This window comes from Rhinatrema bivittatum, chromosome 4 (assembly GCF_901001135.1).
Source record: "Rhinatrema bivittatum chromosome 4, aRhiBiv1.1, whole genome shotgun sequence".
In the NCBI taxonomy this organism is placed as follows: Eukaryota; Metazoa; Chordata; class Amphibia; order Gymnophiona; family Rhinatrematidae; genus Rhinatrema; species Rhinatrema bivittatum.
Window position 1 is genome coordinate 252,133,637 of NC_042618.1, and position 14,419 is coordinate 252,148,055.

Genomic DNA, 14,419 nt, shown 5'->3' on the forward strand with positions numbered 1-14,419 from the left:
CTCGAGACGAAGTTTGGAGGTATCGCTTACCAGCACTTACACCTTTTTTCTGCCATTCACAATATATAATTGTCATCGAAGATGCTGTCAACTGGATACCATTTCCAGACAAAATGGTCCCACTACACTTTCTGAGGTACATCAATGTGTCTCGACCCATTGACTTGCCGCCTGAGCAGCTTCTCTCCTGTCTCCATCTGCTTACATCAAGGACCTTGCCGCGTCCTCGTTACGGCTTTCTTCAGCAATACAACAGCTTCTCGCATTCATTTCAACGAACATCCTATTTCATGTCCTTCCTTAGTATCCAGATTCCTAAAAGGAATATTGTACCTGCGTCCACCTTTGTCTGAGGCGCGGATACCGTGAGACATTAATGTACTTCTCGACAAGCCGAGGTTTCGCCTTGAACCTTTTGAATACTTGTCACTTTCGCTACCTATCAAAGGAGATGCTTTCTTGCTTTGCTTAAATTCTATAAAGAAAATAAGTGTCTTCCAACCATTATTTCACTACCCTCCTTATCTTCACTTTCACCAAGGTGACCTTGCACGCTGACCATAGAAATTCTGCCAACACTTTTTTTCCAGTTTTTCCACATTACCACTATCTCCTTATCACCTTTCATCCAAGACCTCATGCACATGCCAATGAGGAAAGGTCACGCACCTGGGATTGCAAGCACTCTGTCACCCAGTCGACCTTCACACCTGTTTCTTTCACTCTTTCTAAATGCGCAAGGGTACACAGTAACATAGCACTCCATCCTCATGGATCTCAAGCTTTATGCAGTTCAACCATGATACCAGGTCACACACGATATTGCAACCCTAAGTGCATATCACATTTATTTATTTAACGTTTCTTCTATACCGATGTCCGTTCACACATCGCATCGGTTCACAATGAACAATAACTTTTAGGCGGAGCCCTTACATAAAACAGTAGATATATATGTAACTATAGGGAGGAGCCCTTACATACCTCATGTGGAGAACAAAAATCAGGGGAGGGGTCAGGGTAGGGGAAGGGACCGGGAGAGAGAAAGCCAAAATAATGAATTAAGGAGTGTGACTTATATACAATTATATACAAATGCTAACAACATGCTATCACATGCGAGCACTGTCAGCCTCGATGGCCTTTATCCATCAAGTTCTCATAGACATCGATTTCCAATGACATGGTCATCGCTCACATTTTCGCATCCCACCGGGGAAGGAAGCTGTCTGCTGCAGTGCCATTCTGCGGATACAAACACTACGATGTCGGACAAGGATGAACAGCAAACATTGCTGGAATCGCGTCAACAGTTGGTCCATTGAACTTCTCATGTGCTGTCTTTAAATGCTTAGATGATGAGCTTTTGTTGCCTACCATATACTGTGCTAGGCTTTCTAGATATAGGGTTAGATAAGTGCATAGTTAACTTGTGCACTAACAATTCAGATAGGCTTCGCTAGTCTGTTTCTCTAAAAGGGGAGAGAAGGGTGGGAGGTTGTTTTTTGTTTTGTTTTGGTTTTTTTGACCGGGTGATTCCCCCATGGCTGGCATGATCCACGGAATGGGTCTCGTGGATAGGGGCTTTTTGGGGGACGGGGGGCTGTTTTGAGAGTCCTATTCATATCCCAGGCCTCTTATCAAAAAAAGGAAAGAGAAATCTAGGAATGTCTTGCTAGGGACGATTGCAACCCTCTCATGGGCTCACATGTTAAACCCCACACGGGATATTCAGCAAACTAACAAAAGCTAGACAAGATGTGGCCCTCTTTGATTCCGACCAGAAGGTAACAAAGCTGGCAGATGATTGGTGAGAAAATTAAAATCTACTGCCTCTCTACCTTGTTTAAGAGAGACTCAGGCCAGTTACTTAGATGCCCCTATTAGCTTAGAGGAAGTAGCCCAGGTTATAAAACTATTAAAGTCTGGAAAAGCTCCTGGTCTAGATGGCCTTACTAGTACTTATTATAAAAAGTTTTCCCCTCAACTCGCTGAACCATTGGTAGAATATATCAATAGTGTTCAAGATGGTGCTGCCCTTCCACCTCATTCCAATGTGGCAGGTATAACAATACTAGCCAAGCCAGGCCGTGACCCGACTCAATACGGGTCGTACCGACCTATTTCCCTCATTAATCTAGATCTTAGCACATAGTGACAGAGCGCTTAAATAGAATTTTATCTGATTTCATGCATGTTGCCTAGGTGGGCTTCATCCCTAAGCGCATGGCAGCAGACAATGTGCGCAAGGTTATAGATATATATAGTGGATTAAAGGGAGTCCATTCTCCAGCCATAGTCCTATCAATATACGTGGAAAAAGTATTTTGACATGGTCCACTGGCCATTCTTATTTCAAACGCTAAAACGAATGGGCTTTGCTCCCTTCTTTTTATGCTGGGTGAGGTCGCTTACCTTACTGCCTGTGTCAAGGTTAATGGGGAATATGGACCCTTTTTCAAAGTGGAGAGAGGGACCCATCAGGGATGCCCCTTATCTCCTCTCCTCTTTGCTTTATTCCTGGAGCCCTTCGCATCGAGAATGCGATCATCCCCCGGGAATTACAGTCCTAGAGATGGGGGGACATGAACCTCAAGTTGTCGCTTTTTGCGGATGACATTCTATTACCCTGTCCAAATCCTCTCTCCTCACTAAGAGGCATAGCCGATGAATTAGACCATTTTAGCTCAGTTTCTGGTTTCAAAGTCAACCTTGAAAAATTAGAGATTTTAAATTTAACACTTACTAGGACAGAGGTCAGTGATATCAAATTAACATTCCCGTTTAAATGGGCAAAAAAGGGGATAAAATATTTAGGGATACGCTTAAATTTGGAAGTTACAGGTCTCTTCTCTTTAAATTATGTCCCCTTGATGAAAGCTATAGAATCAGATCTGGCCAAATGGAACAGATTACACTTTTCCTGGGTGGGGCGGATTGCAGTAATTAAAATGAATATCTTGCCACGCTTCTTGTACCTTTTCATAACATTACCGATCTTTCTCTCTCCTGTGTTACTTCGCAAGTGACAAAAGAGAGTGTTTGACTTCATTTGGAGGAGACACCCACCTAGGATATCACGATCACTGCTGTACCTACCTAGAAATAGGGGGGGAACGGGCGTACCCAATTTAATATGGTACTATGTTGCCTCTCAATTGGGGGCTGTCATAGATATCCAAAATCATTCATATCCACAACAATGGTTCAGTTTGAACAACTGTTAGTAGGCAGTATAACCACTCTTGCACTACCATAGCACCCAGGTATTGTGGCCCAAGATTAGTAACTCAACCATTGGCCTTAGAAACAACGCTTAGGATCTGGGATAAGTGGAAAGTTAAGCTGGTGGGGGAGCAGGACTATTTCTACTGCATCTTACTTATATCAAAATTCTGGCCCTTCCCCATGGGATATCAGAATAAAGCTTTCACCAAGTGGAAGGACAGGGGAATCATTACTTTTTGAACACCTACTTTCAGGAGGCTCCATGAGGTCCTATGACTCCCTTTTAAAAACAGTATGGGCCTGGTGCTCTTGATTTCCTAGCTTATGCTCAGATGAGACATTTTCTAAACGTCCTCAAAAGTAATGCACCACTTTGGGGCCAGTGGTAAAACACTATTTGAACATTACTACTGCTCCGGAGCCGCCCGCCTAAAATGTCTCGTGTCTAAAACTATAGGCCATCCTTAATAGCCATCCTAAGACCACTTTTCTCTATATCTCAGCATGGGAAGCTGATATAGAACAACTATCTCTCCTGAAATATGGGGCAGTATATACACATTGGCCAGTAAATATTACGTTTCGGCGCAACAGCAGGAAAATTGTTATAACTCTTAGTGAGATGGCACATAACTCTAGTGCGCATACACTGCATGTATCCCTCTGCTAGCGCATGTTGTTGGCGGGAATATGGGAACCTTTCGTCATATATGGTGGAGTTGTTCCAATTATTTCTTCACTAAGGAAAAATGCTTGGAATGGGAGGACTTGTAATGATGCGGGGCCTTGCTCTGCTTAATATGCCCTCCCCAAAAATTGGATAAGCTTCAGCAGCAGTTATGCCAGCAAAATATGTGTAGCTGCTCGATGTGAGATAGCTTGGAAGGTGGAAGAGTTGAGAACCTCCTGCCTTATCAGCAGTCTTGCAAGGGTATGCTATAACCATAGGTTGGCAGCCATAACAGCCTCCAGGATGATAGTAGAATGAACTTTTTTTTCTTTTGTGACATTTTTTTACCTGGAATTGTAGAGACAAAGTCCATCATTTCTAATTGGGTAGTAGATTGCATCACCTTTTGTTATGCCCAGATGTGCCTGACCTTAGAAGGGCATGTCAAGACCCATAATATTAGAGCCATGATGGTGTCATTTGCCTGTCTAAACCTTCATGAAAGCTGGTGTCGTGGAATTCAGTCCCGTTACACTCTGGTCATGGCTTCCCATGGGGTAGTAGATTTGGACTGTCATTCTGCACAGTCTGTTGAAGAGTGGAGCTGAACGCCATCTACCTTAGGGACATTATTTATGATTTTAGGTGGTTTTCCCTGTTTAAAAAAAAAAAAAGACAAAATGAAAAAGGGTTATCTCAAAAATATTTTCATCCTTTGGTGTTGGTTATCATTGTTCAACCCCTGTATTGTTGAAGATAACGCTTAGCTAGAAGCCCAGGTTGTGACTGAACTGATTATCTTTCGAGAAAGCAAAATTGTTCACTTGTAATAGGTGTTCTCTTAAGGCAGCAGTTCACCAGGTCATGCATAGCCACCCTTGGTGTTTCTTTCCTAAGTAAAACTATATATAAAACTGGGAGATTTGCAGGGCTTGCAGGAACTGCTATGCGTTTGCACAAAAAGGCTTTTTCCTTTCCATAAAGTTCTGGAAGTTACTTGTCTAATGGAACCTGGGAACTCTCCATATTTGACCCAGAGACTCCGAAATTCTAATGGAATTGCTGAGTCCTCTGGGCCAACAGCTGTCATCTCCGGGAGCCCTGCTGCTTGCTTCACTAGACCAGCTTAGGAAGGCATCTGATTGACCTACATGGGCCAATTGCCTCCTTCCTTTTCCCTGCTCTGTGACTAATTAGAGGCCTCCTTTCTTCTTCCTGAGCCCACAGGCCAATCCTGGCAGGCAGGAAGAGAGGAGGCCTCCGATTGGCCTGTGGGGAACAGAAAGAAGAGAGGAGGCATAGAAGGTGCTAGCTGTCAGCCCCAAGGAGGAGGTTGCCCTACTGGTAAGTTTGAGGTGGGCATTTGTGTGTGTGTGTGTGTGTGTGTATATATATATATATATTATATATACTAGCCGTTAAGCCCGTAACAACGGGCTTGGTCCATTTCCTTCCCATTCCCTCCCCCTCATTCTCCCTCCTCCCTCACTCTCTCCCCCTCCCTCTCACTCCCTCCCCCCTCTCTCTCTCTCCTCCTTCCCCCTCCCCTCCCTCCCCCCCCTCCATCTCTCTCTCTCACCTTCCCCCTCCCCTCCCTCCCCCTCCCTCCATCTCTCTCTCTCTCACCTTCCCCCTCCCCTCCCTCCCCCTCCCTCCATCTCTCTCTCTCTCACCTTCCCCTCTCCCCTCCCTCCCTCTCTCACCTCCCTCTCTCCCCCCCTCCCTCCTCTCTCATTCTCCCCTTCCCCTCCCTCCCTCCATCTCTCTCATTCTCCCCTTCCCCTCCCTCCCTCCCTCTCTCTCACCTTCCCCCTCCCCCTCCCCCCCCTCTCCCTCCTCCCTCCCCTCACTCTCTCCTCCCTCTCCTCAGTCACTCCCCCTCTCTCAATCCCCTCCCCTTTAAGATCCACAACCGGCAGACGGAAGATCTCTGGGGGGGGGGGTCCCTCCTGTGCGCGCGCGGCGCCGCTACTGCTCCTCCAGCTCCTGCTCTTCGTCGCTGCCGCCGCTACTGCACCTCCCACTCCTGCTTCTCGCCGCCGCCGCTCCTGCTTCTCACCGCCGCTCCTGCGGCCCCAGCGCCATTTTTTTTTCCGGGCACGCTCTGCTCTGACCGACGTGCTCACCCACGCATGCGCGGTAGAGCTGCTCTCTACTGCGCATTTGCGGGCCGTCGGTCAGAGCCCATTTATAAGGTAGATATATATATATATATATATATATATATATATATGTGCGGGGGCATTTGTGTGTGTGTGTGTGTGTGTGTGTATATGTGAATAGGTGTGTGCATGGGGAAGGGAGTATATCAAGGGGAGGGGGAAAGAACATGTATGTGTGTGTTTGTGTAGGAGGAAGAGAAGTGAAAGTGTGAATGAACATGGGTGTGAGGGAGAGTAGGCGTGTGTGTGTGTGTGTGTGTGGAAGAGGGAGAGAAGTGAGTGAACGAGTATGTGTGAGGGGGGTGTGTATGTAGGAAAATGAGGAGTATGTGAGAATGTGTCAGAGAATGAGGAATGAGTTAGCCTGTAAGAATGAGCATGTGTGTGTGAAAAGTGATTGTGAACGTATGTTTGTGTATGAGAGTAAGTTTGTGCACATTTGTCCCTCCCCTCCTCCCCCGCATTCACGGTAATCTCAGGGTGACTGGAAATCAAAAGTTCCCAGGTACCGTGTTTCCCCGAAAATAAGACAGTGTCTTATATTAACTTTTGCAACCAAAGATGCACTAGGCCTTATTTTCAGGGGATGTCTTATTTTTCCATGAAGAAGAATTCACATATATTGTTGAACAAAAAAATGAACATTTATCGTATTCTGAATAGTTGTCTGGTTATGCTGGTTTGTGATGACAACTAACTGTGAATCCTGCAGGGTAAAAAAATCACAGCTGCATGCTCTGGTGTTCTGTGCGACGGGCATGCTCCCAAATAAAAACTTTGCTAGGTCTTACTTTCGGGGGAGGTCTTATATTTAGCAATTCAGCAAACCTCTACTAGGTCTTATTTTCGGGGGATGTCTTATTTTCGGGGAAACAGGGTATGCTGAAGGGTCACATGACCAAGCTTAGTGTCAACTTGTGTATCTAGTAAAGTGCTGTCTTCAGAAAGCATTTATTACAGGTAAACAACTTCACTGTCATATCCTAGGCATGTCCTTTCATACCTGAGCAAGTACATTTTTCACACACAGTAAATTTTGTACTACTGACAAAATTTTATTTTGCAAGCTGGCTGGTTTAAACTGGCCCTTATTTCTCTTGGTCACTGCTCATTGAAACTGGTCCAGCTAAGCCTGTTATAGCCCTGCAATGGTTAACCTGAAATATGATGAAAAGCGGGCAAAGCGTCAATAATTGCCTGAGAAAACTTGTTTATTTCTAGCTGATTCCTAGCTCGCCGTCAGTAAGACTTGTAGATGATAAATGCAGGCAGAAGACACAATCCTGCAGAGATGTAGGTGAAGATGGCTTTAACCCCAAACGATCCAATAGCAGCAAACATAGGGGGGAATGGGTAAATTGGCAATAAAATCTATTTCTGTAAAAGGATGCTGTTTTGATACAGCAGCAAAATTGCTGTTAGCAGCTTCCTGTCTATGAAAGTAGACTGATGCTACAAGTCATTTCGAACATTGGTTTTGAGGTCTAAAAAATGTTTTTGAACTATGCATATGTCTGCAAACATTCTGAAGCCTGGGCATAATGCCAGGAAGTAACAGCAAATAGCCAGCCAACCCGAGCTTTAGATATGAAAACCACAAGGCTTGTACTGTTGCATTAGTGTATAGTCACAATGCAGAAGTAATTAAATATTTATGTGAGACAACTCCCCTGCCATCCATCCCAGAATTAAGCCCCACTGTACACCCAGACCCTTTATGAAAAGAGGAATTATGGCTAATGCAGTTGGCATGCTCCACAAAGAAGAGTAGTGGAAAAAAAGTATAAAAGGAGAGCCCAGTTAATTTGCATAGCTTGGCTATCCCAAAAATCAGATCTGTTGGTGACAGTGCTGCCTTAGCCTGTTTTGGAGACCTAGGGGCCAGAAGACTGTAAGGGGCCATGGGATTGGGGGATGGGCTAGGGCCAGTTTTAGCCCTGTTGGTACCCTTTGCAGAGGGAGCAGGAATGCATGTCTTTCTCCTCTCCACCATGGATATCTAAGGAAGAATAGGGTGCCGTAGGCAGGACCAACCACCAGTCCTATAATGCATTGGGCTACACAGTTCCTAAGCAAGAGCACCAGTCCCAGAATGCTCTGAGTATTTTTAAGCTCTGAGTATTTTTAAACTCAGAGTATGGTATCTGCCAGCTAGCTCTAGTTGTTTTGCCAAAAAGATTGTGATGCTGGATTTTACCCCTCCCTCTGCTGCATGCTGGGATTGCAGTTCCTAGAGCAGAACAAGCCCAAGCATACAGTGGGCAGGGCCATCTTAAGGCAAAGGTGATAGTTGCCTGCTTCCAGAGCCCCACACCCATAGGGGGCCCCAGATTCCCTCACCCCCAACTTCTCAGTCTCAACCAGAGACTCCAAAATGCTTACTCCTCCCACCACTGCTGAAGATATCCAAGCAATGGCTAAGAGCTATCATCAGACCTGTTTTAAGAGGCCATGGCCTTCTTTTGGATCTTTCAGGATGTGGGGGTTTTTTTTTCGTTTTGTTTTGTTTTTAAGGCAAATGCTATCATTTTTGTCGGGGACGAATCCTTTTATGACCAAAATACCAACTTACCGGCCCTGCATGTGCAAGGGTATTAGGCGCCCTAGGCGAACCTTCTGCCAGGCCCTGGCTCTGGCAGAGACCTCATTCACTCAGACAAGGCCCCCTCTCTTACACACACTTAAGCTCCTTGTCTCATTCACACACACACCTTTTCACAGGCTCCCTTCCTTTCTTGCACTCACACCATTGCTCTCTCGTATGCACGCACACACACGCAGAGGCCCCACTCGTAGTCCGCAGAGACTCTGCTTCTCTCAGTCGTGAATGAGAGAGTTTCCGCTCGTGGCCTGCCGAGTCTCTAGTCCTCTCAGCCATGAGTGGAATGTGCCCTTCATGGCTGCTCTTTGCCGCTTCCTAATGACTGGTGCCCTAGGCGAGCGGCTGGTTCACCTGTTAGGACGCGTCGCCCTGCTTACGCGATGAGAGAAAACTATCTCCTGCCTATTAGTCAGTCTGGACACATGGGGTTGTTAAAGGAGGAGGAGGGGTGCACCAGATTCCAGGGGCCAGTAGTCTTGCTTTGCATGGCTGATCTCTTTTCAGTTTCCACTTGTTCTTTATCTAAAGTTAAATGATGTGCCCTGGACTTATAAATACTGAGGCCCATATACACTGCCATTTGTCTGGCTAAGTTTGGACTTTGCCAGATAAATGGCACTATTTCAATATCCTGCTGCACATGCCACCCGGCGGCACTTAGCTAGCTACTGTATTGTCTGGCTAAAATTACCAGATGAGGTGAGAGTGGGGAGGTAACTTTTGAAATAGCCATGGATATTCAATAGTGTGGCTGCACCGCTAAATATCCAAGCAAAGTTCATCTGGCTAGCTTTGCACTTTGGCCAGCAGCTGAATATGGGCCTGACTGTTGGATATTAGACTTAAGTATGTGCTGCTTATTATTTGTAAATGATACATTAACAGTTAAGCATAAGTTGCATGCACTTGTTTTGTTAAATAAAAAGTATGTATAGAAATTGTGAGCTCCTTTTCTGGAAGTGTCCTTTTTTTGGAACTTGGAAAAATGGTCGCCTTAGCATTGGCAGGAGCATAAGTTTTTAAAAACATGGGGCTTGTAAGCTGGCATGAATTCATGGACCCTGCGATGCCCTGCTTGTCAAATGGGTTTCCTAGGTAAGAGGAAGCCTGTCTGGGAAGAGGAGATGGAAGGCACAACACAGTCTGCAGATGTACGCTGGCTCTCAGATCCTGCACTGTTTTGTTTTTACTTATATTGTTGCCAATGTGCAGATATCGTGGGTGGGGGTGGATTTTGGGACCCCTGCTCAAGATCTGGGTAGACACATGGAAAGAGACCAGAGGACAAGAAGAGAAGAGCAAAAAAGATGATAAAAGTAATAAAATAAGAAAAAAAAAACCAAACCATAAAATAGATGAAAGATTTTTTAAATCAAAAATAAGAAAAAAACTAAACTCCAGCTCGCACTTAAATTTTCAAATTATTTTTCCTGCCCTGTTTAAAAGGCAGTACCACAAATACACAGAGGGAAGGTGGTAACGTTTCATTGCACCCTGCCAACATATAGTGAGATGCTGTTATCCTTCAGAGCACTGTATACAGATAAGTGTGTGTTGATTTTATCCCCTGAAGCCATCTTTAGTGCACGAAACACTGGCTGATGTCGGTTCTTACTATGCATTTGATTTTGAATTTTGGGATCTGCCTTGCACTTGATTCTGAATATTATGGACTCCCTTTTTTATCTGCAGTATAAAAGACAAACAAAGAATTAATTTGGGATGGATGATAGAAAGGACCGGCGATGGCCTATAGACCATGCGTGTTAGTGGCTTGCTGATACCTCTTTTAACTAACAAATGTTGACAGTGGTGCAGCAAAATGTATATTTTTTGTTATTGCTTTCCCTCTTTGTATTTGTGACAGGATTGAAGGAGGGAAGCACTTCTGTTTGTGTAAAATGCAGTATCAATCATGTTAAAACCTTCTGATTTCTTGCAGCCCGTACCCGTTGCACGCAAACTTTCTGCCCGGGAGCAGCGAGATTGCGAGGTGATTGAACGACTAATTAAGTCTTATTTCCTCATCGTCAGGAAGAACATTCAGGACAGGTTGGTACTTGACGCTTTAAAACTAAATAGCTGGAGTCTTTATTCCGTGGGTTCACATGTGCCATCCGGGAGACAGACTTTAGCTTTATTGGAATATGGCAGCAAGAAAACAGAGGGAGGCTTTTCTGTACACCAGCAGTTTTCAGTCTTTAAAAAAAAAAAGAAAGTGTAGCCTGTGTGGGAGTTGAGAGGGTAAGTCCTGCCTCCCCCTGGAGCACTGCTGTGGGACCCTGTGTGGCTGCACAGCCCTAAGATTGGCCCTGCATATTCCAGTAACTATCAGAAATAAAAACTGTTTTTCTATATTTTCCATCATAAAATCTGTCTTTTATCTGTCTTCTGAATCATTTTCCTGATTCTTCCCATTTTACTTTTCCTTATTGTTTTTTCTTTCTCATCTCTGTTCTCATTTGGCTCTTCTCCACTTGTCTGTCTTCTGCCACCACCCCCTTTAGTTCTCACTCATCTACCATCTTAGTCGCACACTTTTTTTGCCTCCCCTCAGAATCTCTAACCTCATCTCCTTGTATTCTGCCTTTTCTCTTCTCCCCTCCCTTTATCTCACTCTTTTTTTTTTTTTTTTTTTTACTTGCCCTTCCCATTTCTACCCCTCTCTGGCTTTCAACTGTATCTGTCTTCTGCTTTCAGTGAATCACATCCATCTCACCTTTAAAGTCTCCACCACCTTTCTCTGTTTTGCCTTCTCTCTTGATTTCATCCTCCCCCTAGTGTCCCCCACTTCAGGCTCTCTCATCCTCCCCCAGTGCTCTCACTGTGGCAGAGGAAGCAGGGATTGTCTTGAAGCGCAGACCCTGAAACATGGGCTTCGGACAGAAGAATAACAGAAGTGGCCTAGTGGTTAGAGCAGTGAACTGAGAACCAGTGAAGCCAAGGTTCAAACCCCACTTTTCCCACTGATGCTGTTTGTGACCTTGGGCAAGTCACTTTGCTCTCCAATGTCCCACGTATCAGTTTAGATTGAAAGCCGTCTCTGGGGCAGGGAATCTACCTACTGTACCTGAATTGTAACTTGCCTTGAGTTTTCACTCACTAGCGGTGGGTCCCAGACCCCTCTTCCCCAAACTGCTACTGCTGCTGTTGGCCTTCTTACTGCAAGAGCCGGTCCTGAGCCCCGCAGTGATCGATAACGTGAAAGGACAAGCCTGGAACTGAGTGCAAGTTCTGCCTCCCATCCCCTTGGATTTTATAGGGAAGCTGGCACTGTTTATACACGGAGTGAAAATTTCCAAAATGTGTGAAACTGATGGGGAAACTTTCGTCTGTGTGTGAAAGAAAAAGATTTGATTTTGTGTTTTTATGTGACATAGAGGCAAGAGTTATCGGTGGATTTTTGTTTGCAAGGGAGGCTGGCTGTATGTGAAACTGAGGTTTTGTATACATCTAATGGTATGAATTGTTTTGCATGTGCTGGTGGCAGAAATTCTGTTGGGTGTGGGTGTGTGTGTGTGAAAGGAAGAGGCAATGTGTGTGCGTGTCTTTGCTGATCCAGGCTTTGTCGAAGGTCAGCAGTGGCATGGCACTTCAGGCTGTTTCCTGTGCAGGTGGGCTCTGAATTATTGTGGCTTGAACCATGAAGGACGGCAGAGCGCTGTACGATATCCTGGCCTCTGGCTGCACAGGAAGAGGAAGCAGCCTGAGGTGCTGCACTGCTGCTCCTGTCCTCCTGCAAAGTTCAGATTGTTACAGGGGGTGGGGAGAGGATGGGGAAAATTGGTGGGCCTTACACCTGGCTCCCCCGTCTCCCGCAGTGATTTCCTGGGAAGGACAATGGATTTTTTTTGGGCTTAGTGCAGGCTCTCGGGAGACCAGGGCATTGGCAGTAGTCAACATGTGCATCTCTTTTTCCAGTGTCTTGGAACTTACATGTAGAATTTCCTAATCGCAAAAAGATGCACATGTAAGTTAGAAAAGAACACAGATAGGAAATGATATAAGATGCTCCCTAGTGGGAAAAAAACCCCAAAAGAAAATATGCAGGACACACAACTTGGAAAGCTATTGTTTTTAAGGGATATTTTTAAAATCTTGAATTTTTTTTTTCAATAAATTTGTCATATTTGCATATTGAGTAATGTATGGAAATTTGCCACAGAATTCTCTTGGAACTTTGACATTTCTGCCACAGAATCTACCAGTGAGCTGCCTCAGAAAATTGTGTGCTTTGATTTTCTGAAAACCTTGCCTTTTCTGGGAATGGAGAAATATGAACCTCCGTGGGCTCCAAAACTCTTTCTAAGCATCCTTATCCTTTTTAGTTTTTTGGTTTGCTCTGTGGCTATGGATATGTAGGAGAATACTGCATAGGAACATGTTAATACAGTTCCAAGTGAGACCTAGAGAGTCTGTTCTAAATTGTACTCCTCCCAGCTCCTCCCATGCTTGGAAGGTCCATTTAAAATTTCCGAGTTGTGACCCTTTTTTTCACACATTTATCCAAGCCACTGGTTCTGCAGCTGTTGGTATCAGGGTCTCCAGCCCCTAGAAGCAAACACATGCAAAATGACCTACTGTGAATTTTTTTTTTTTTTTTTAAGGAGGTTTGGTTTGCTTCTTTTTTTGTTTGCCAAGTCTAGAAATGTTTAGGGTGGCCGCCAAGAAACAGATCGACGTGTTCCAGTATTTTTACACTGCCTGATTTGACAGTCTGACCTGTTGGGGCTGTTCCTCTTGTTCTGTCCCTGAGCTGTTTCATTATCTATGCTAATTCAGAGGTTAGAGGGTTGTGAGGAGCAGGGAGAGCAAAATGTTGAGATATATATGTGATCATGGAGATACTAACTCAGACTTCTTCCGAGAAAGACAATACCCATGTAAATATTACAGTCCAAGGCAACAGTAAGGGAGCCAAACAGAAATCTAGAGCTATTGCCACCCATTATCAATTTCATATTTTAGTCTCCATCTTCAGACAGTGGCTAATGCAGTTTCATTTGTGTGCATAGCAGTAAAGTTTTGCTGGTAGGTCAAAATCTTCACCGTATACTCTAGAGTATCCTTTGGAAATGTGTAATTGTCATATCTGAAACATATGGATTTTGGCTTTTGCCACTCCTAAACACTGTCATGCTGATCCTGCAATTTTCCCATTCCCTTCCTTCAATTTCTGATTCAGGCTCTTAATTTCCCCCATCCCCTGTGGACCTCTGATCCCATATCTTCCCACCCATCCCCTAGACAAACTGCTGATACTTTTCCCCACTCCCCCCATCCACAAACCTCAGGTTTGTGGCTCTGAATGGGCAAGGGACTGAGTCAGCAAGAGGATAGGACCTATAAGCATGGGATGACTCAGTCCCTGCAAACACTACCTTCTGCTCATAGCACTACTGGAACCCCAATGCTTATAGGTAGGTGACAGGGAGGAGGGGAGTGGGTGAGGTGGTGAAAAGCAGATTAGCAATCCAGACACTTTGCCGCCCTTTTTCATGTTCTAAGTGTAAGCCAGTGCATAAATCCAGGCTTGAGCATGCTATAATCTCTGCTTTCAGTGTTCCAAAGGCAGTCATGCATTTCTTGGTGAATCATGTAAAAGACACTCTGCAGAGTGAGCTGGTAGGACAACTCTACAAATCCATGTTGCTGGAAGATCTTTTAACAGAATCGGAGGACATGGCACAGCGTAGGAAGGAGGCTGCTGACATGTTACAGGTATGGACAGATATACTGATTTGAAGTCCTCTGATT

The 14,419-nt window shown here is 44.8% G+C and overlaps 1 protein-coding gene across 6 annotated transcripts in view; it reads left to right on the forward strand.

Moving 5' to 3' along the window:
• Positions 1-14,419, forward strand: part of DNM1L (dynamin 1 like) — a 162,211-nt gene that overhangs the window by 142,766 nt on the left and 5,026 nt on the right. For all 6 annotated transcript variants that reach the window (XM_029600030.1, XM_029600031.1, XM_029600032.1 and 3 more), the window contains 2 exons: positions 10,605-10,714; positions 14,224-14,383. In XM_029600030.1, coding sequence (XP_029455890.1) covers positions 10,605-10,714; positions 14,224-14,383 — 270 coding nt within the window. The remainder of the gene's footprint in view (positions 1-10,604; positions 10,715-14,223; positions 14,384-14,419) is intronic.